At 40.4% G+C, this 3,907-nt stretch overlaps 1 protein-coding gene across 1 annotated transcript; it reads right to left on the bottom strand.

Moving 5' to 3' along the window:
- Positions 1 to 871: 871 nt before the first annotated feature.
- On the bottom strand, positions 872 to 3,083 carry LOC131070265 (AP2/ERF and B3 domain-containing transcription factor RAV1). The gene is made up of 2 exons (XM_058005773.2): positions 2,644 to 3,083; positions 872 to 2,506 (listed from the first exon to the last, which is right to left on the bottom strand). The coding sequence occupies exons 1-2, from the start codon at positions 2,674 to 2,676 to the stop codon at positions 1,169 to 1,171; spliced, it is 1,371 nt and encodes a 456-aa protein (XP_057861756.2). The 5' UTR covers positions 2,677 to 3,083; the 3' UTR covers positions 872 to 1,168.
- Between the last annotated feature and the right edge of the window lie 824 nt (positions 3,084 to 3,907).

Consider the following 3,907-nt stretch of genomic DNA (forward strand, 5'->3'; position numbering starts at 1 on the left):
TAGTGATGATTAAAGACTGTATTGCTAAGTGGATAAGAAACAGTGAGAAAATATGGAAGATGCATTGCCCTGCCTTGAGAAGGCAATTTACTGAAAAGGAGAAAAAGCCATGCATGATAGAAACAAATCGTTTGTAAATTGGTTTTCTGATTAGGCTAAGCTTCGTACAGCTTTGCTGATTACAGTCTTATTTACTAAGTTGTTAACCACTGATTCCTTGGGACATTTTATTTATTGGTACGTTTTGTCTTCAACAACTTGCTAGAGTTATGTTATACGGTCTCCCGAATAGTAAAAGGTTAATAAATGCAATATTATTTTCTCCTTCATATGTAAAAATTCAATTTCTTGGACAAACGTTAAAGGAAAAGAAAGAAATACTGTTCGCTTCACTCTATAGGAAAATTTAAAGAAATACAACTCTCAAATTATTGATTTTTACTGTTGAAAGTACAGATTATACTGTAGAACACAAGTTTCCCAAAATCTGCAAAACCAATCAGCTGTATACATCATCACAACGGAAAGACCGTAAACTAAAAGCTATTTTCTTAGTTTTCGGATATTGAAAATGTATTCAAACAATATGGAGTGGAGAGTAGGACCAATAGATTGATAACAAATAGTGATTCGGCTTTCATTCACAAACCATTCACTGTTATGCCGCTCTTCATAAAAAGGGGGAGAAAACTAGGCTTATGTCTCTGCAACAAGTGGGTAATGGTAATCCTGAAGGCAATCATTGAAAAAACATTAAGAGTCTTTTCCAAATTCGGGACCAAGCTCAATCAAGGGAAGTGATCCTCACTTTTGGTGGTCCAAAAATGGTAACGTGTGAATATTGCAAAAAAAAAAAAAAAAGGGAGGAACATTTCCAAACCTAATATTATTACTTACAGAAACGAATTCCTGAAACACCGGGAAGCAAATCGTACTTTTAAAACCATTTATTCTCTCTCCCCTATCTTTTTAACAATCTATGATTACAAGCACCCTCCAAACAGTTACTTACTAACTAACCTCCAAGGCGTTGCAGCATTCGCCTTGAGTAAAACCCTAAATGCTCCACCGTCTTCTTCGCAATCTATGAATACAAGCACTCTCCATACATACTATTCAACTTAGATTTACACCGAAAAATGATTTTATGTGGACGACTAGTATACACTTATAAACTTAGATTTACACCGAACACCTTAACATTTGAAGTATTGGAAGAAAACGAAGTGACCTTTTTCCTCTGCGGATACCCAACCGGCCACGAGTTTCCCTTAATTGGGGACGATTTCATCGACGAGGACAGACTGTACAAATCAAGAGCAGATGAAGAAGAATTAGTTTGGGTTAGCAATGGGATTATACCCTTGGAGATTATGGATCTATCGGCAGCAGCAGGCGGTGAGTCACTATCATGGGTTGATTCGCCGTAGCCCGGCAGCAGCCTAACTAAAATCGGATGAACGGGGCGACTACCGAGAGCAGCCGGTTGGTGTGGAAATTGATTTGATACCCTACGGCGGAAACTGATGTAGAGCTGTCTGCAGCCACTGGTGCTCCGTCCCAAGGTCACGATATCCCCAGACTGCAGCCGGTTGCTCTTACTGTATCGACTCCACCCCTTGGTGAACACATAGCTCTGGCTGCTGCTCCAGTATGAATACCTGAACCTCCATGTTTTGCCTGCGGTATCTTCACAATTTAGAATGACGCCTTTCTGCATGGTCTCAGGTTCAAGAGGGAGGCATCTGTGGGCGTGGTACTTGGGTACCACTAACCGGTTTAGCTTCCCCACGTCGCTGGGTGTCAAGGCCTTTTCAAACAGGTGCTCTCTAGGATATATAGCTCTGTTCTCCCCTACAGGATTTGGACCGTCGTGATTGGAACATTCTGCGCCATTCATTTTGTTGGAGTGGTGGAGTTCTTCATGGTAGGTGTGTGTTCTCAGCATCTCAACGATCTCTGACTTGGAATGGCGCCCTAGAAAAATGGCCTCCTGGTGGGTGTCACCGATAGGAACAAAGTTAGTGGCGGCTTTCGGGCCACGGAGCTTGAGGGCCGCCGTGTCGTATGAACGGGCTGCGTCTTCTTCATTGTTGAATGTCCCAAGCCATAATCGCCTGTGTTTCTCGTAGATCTGCGCACCCCAACGACCATTAGGTTGCGCAACAACGCCCTTGTACTGCGATGACAACTGTTTTCCAGAAGCCTTGTTATTCCACATCTCTTCTGCAGCACCACCATTGGTGTTGCTTGAATGTCTCCAGATCTGGCTTGTTGCGCCACCAAATCCTTTCCACCCAGCGGAAGAAAAAGGAATATCTGTCGAGCCATTGAAAGATGGAATTACGGAGGTGGAATCCTCCTGGGCTCCAACTACTGTGCCGCAATTTCCTTCGGGCTTCTGATTAGTGACCTTGAAGGTGGATTTCTTCGAGGTCTCCTCAAGTGCTGCTACTAGACAACAGCTGCCTAAGCTCAATCCTATATATCCATCCCCCATCCATTCCTAAAAATACAGATAATGAACGATCTTTATTTTTATGGGCAGAATCTAATTACCATAGTGTAAACATGTTTAAGCAAAGAGACTATTGATCAGAGATGAAAAAAACGATAAATAGATGTTTTTAGGTATTGACGAACCTTATGTAAGGAAGCCCCAACGGATCCAGACATAACGACGCTGCAATCTGTTTTGACAAGCTAGCTTTAGAGGACCCTATTCGCAGAACACCGTACGAACCTGAATATTGCCATGTGACCAAGTACCAAGAAAAGCTGAGCTCATGTTTGGAGAATAATAGAGCAGATACGCTGTATTTATCAGCTGATAGTAGGAAACGAGAAACGGCTCCATTTAAGTATTAATTTAGGAAATATCCAACCACTTCCAGTATCTAATTGCTCCACTACTAGGAATTATAATGGGTAATAATCACTTTATGGTTATATTTATTTGGAAGCGTTGATTGCATTACAAAATAATCTGAGTCTTAGATTTAGGGCATCAACGTTAATCACAGTTGGAAAACTATCTGCATATTCGTAGTATTATATGCAAAAATCATTATTAAAAAATTATCATCCCATCTCCCAAAGTCACGAGGCGGGACAGGACTGAAACTCCAATTGTCAATGAGTTCGAACCAGTAGAAAGATTTTGATTAATTGTGCGAAAATGGACTCTCACAGCGGGCGTTAAAAATTGAATTATACTTAGCTAACTCCGCTTCAGTGTCGGTCATGAACACATGATTACCCTGAATAATGTGCTGGGTTTAACTGTCGGGTAAACTGGGCACAATTTTTATCTATCCTATACGCGAGCTTTTGATGTGATCGTTTCTGATTCGATCGGTTTCCTTTTACGGAAAGGTTGGGTGTTTCATTGGAATATATGCATTTTTTATCATTGTGTGCTTGTCGTAGCGACATTTGAAAATGCTCATGAGAACGACAAGGAATCTCATATTTATTGGTGCAAGCAAAAAAAATTTGATTAATTACGGATTTCATTAGTCTCTTAATTCTTTTAAAATAATGTTGGTGAACAAAAACCAGTCTAATAGCATGATTACAGTAAGGCTGCCATAAAAGAACAACACAATTTAAATAAGAGGTCTAGAAGGATGAACACCCTTAATTTGGTTTAATACATACGTTTCGGAAGATCTTTCTTCCTTCATTGAATCATAATGTCAGAAAGATCATCATCAAAATTCAAAGAATTAGGAGAGGGAGGAGGGGAATGCTCTCTTAATTACAACTTTTGATCAACAAGCGAGGAGATGAACATCGAAAAAGGGAGAGTGAATGCTCAGTGGAAATAATAACACCATATAGAGGGTTCACAACAACTCCACACTCCAAAAGAGGAAGATTGTAAACTATTGCGTCAATTATAAAA

This window comes from Cryptomeria japonica, chromosome 1 (assembly GCF_030272615.1).
Source record: "Cryptomeria japonica chromosome 1, Sugi_1.0, whole genome shotgun sequence".
In the NCBI taxonomy this organism is placed as follows: domain Eukaryota; kingdom Viridiplantae; phylum Streptophyta; class Pinopsida; order Cupressales; family Cupressaceae; genus Cryptomeria; species Cryptomeria japonica.

What these genes read in the sequence shown, in the direction of transcription:
- LOC131070265 (XM_058005773.2), bottom strand. Translation starts at nt 2,676, where the DNA reads ATGTCTGGATCCGTTGGGGCTTCCTTACATAAG. An exon ending in TTGGGGCTTCCTTACATAAG is followed by an intron (nt 2,507 to 2,643) that starts GTTCGTCAATAC and finishes CTGTATTTTTAG; the next exon opens with GAATGGATGGGGGATGGATA.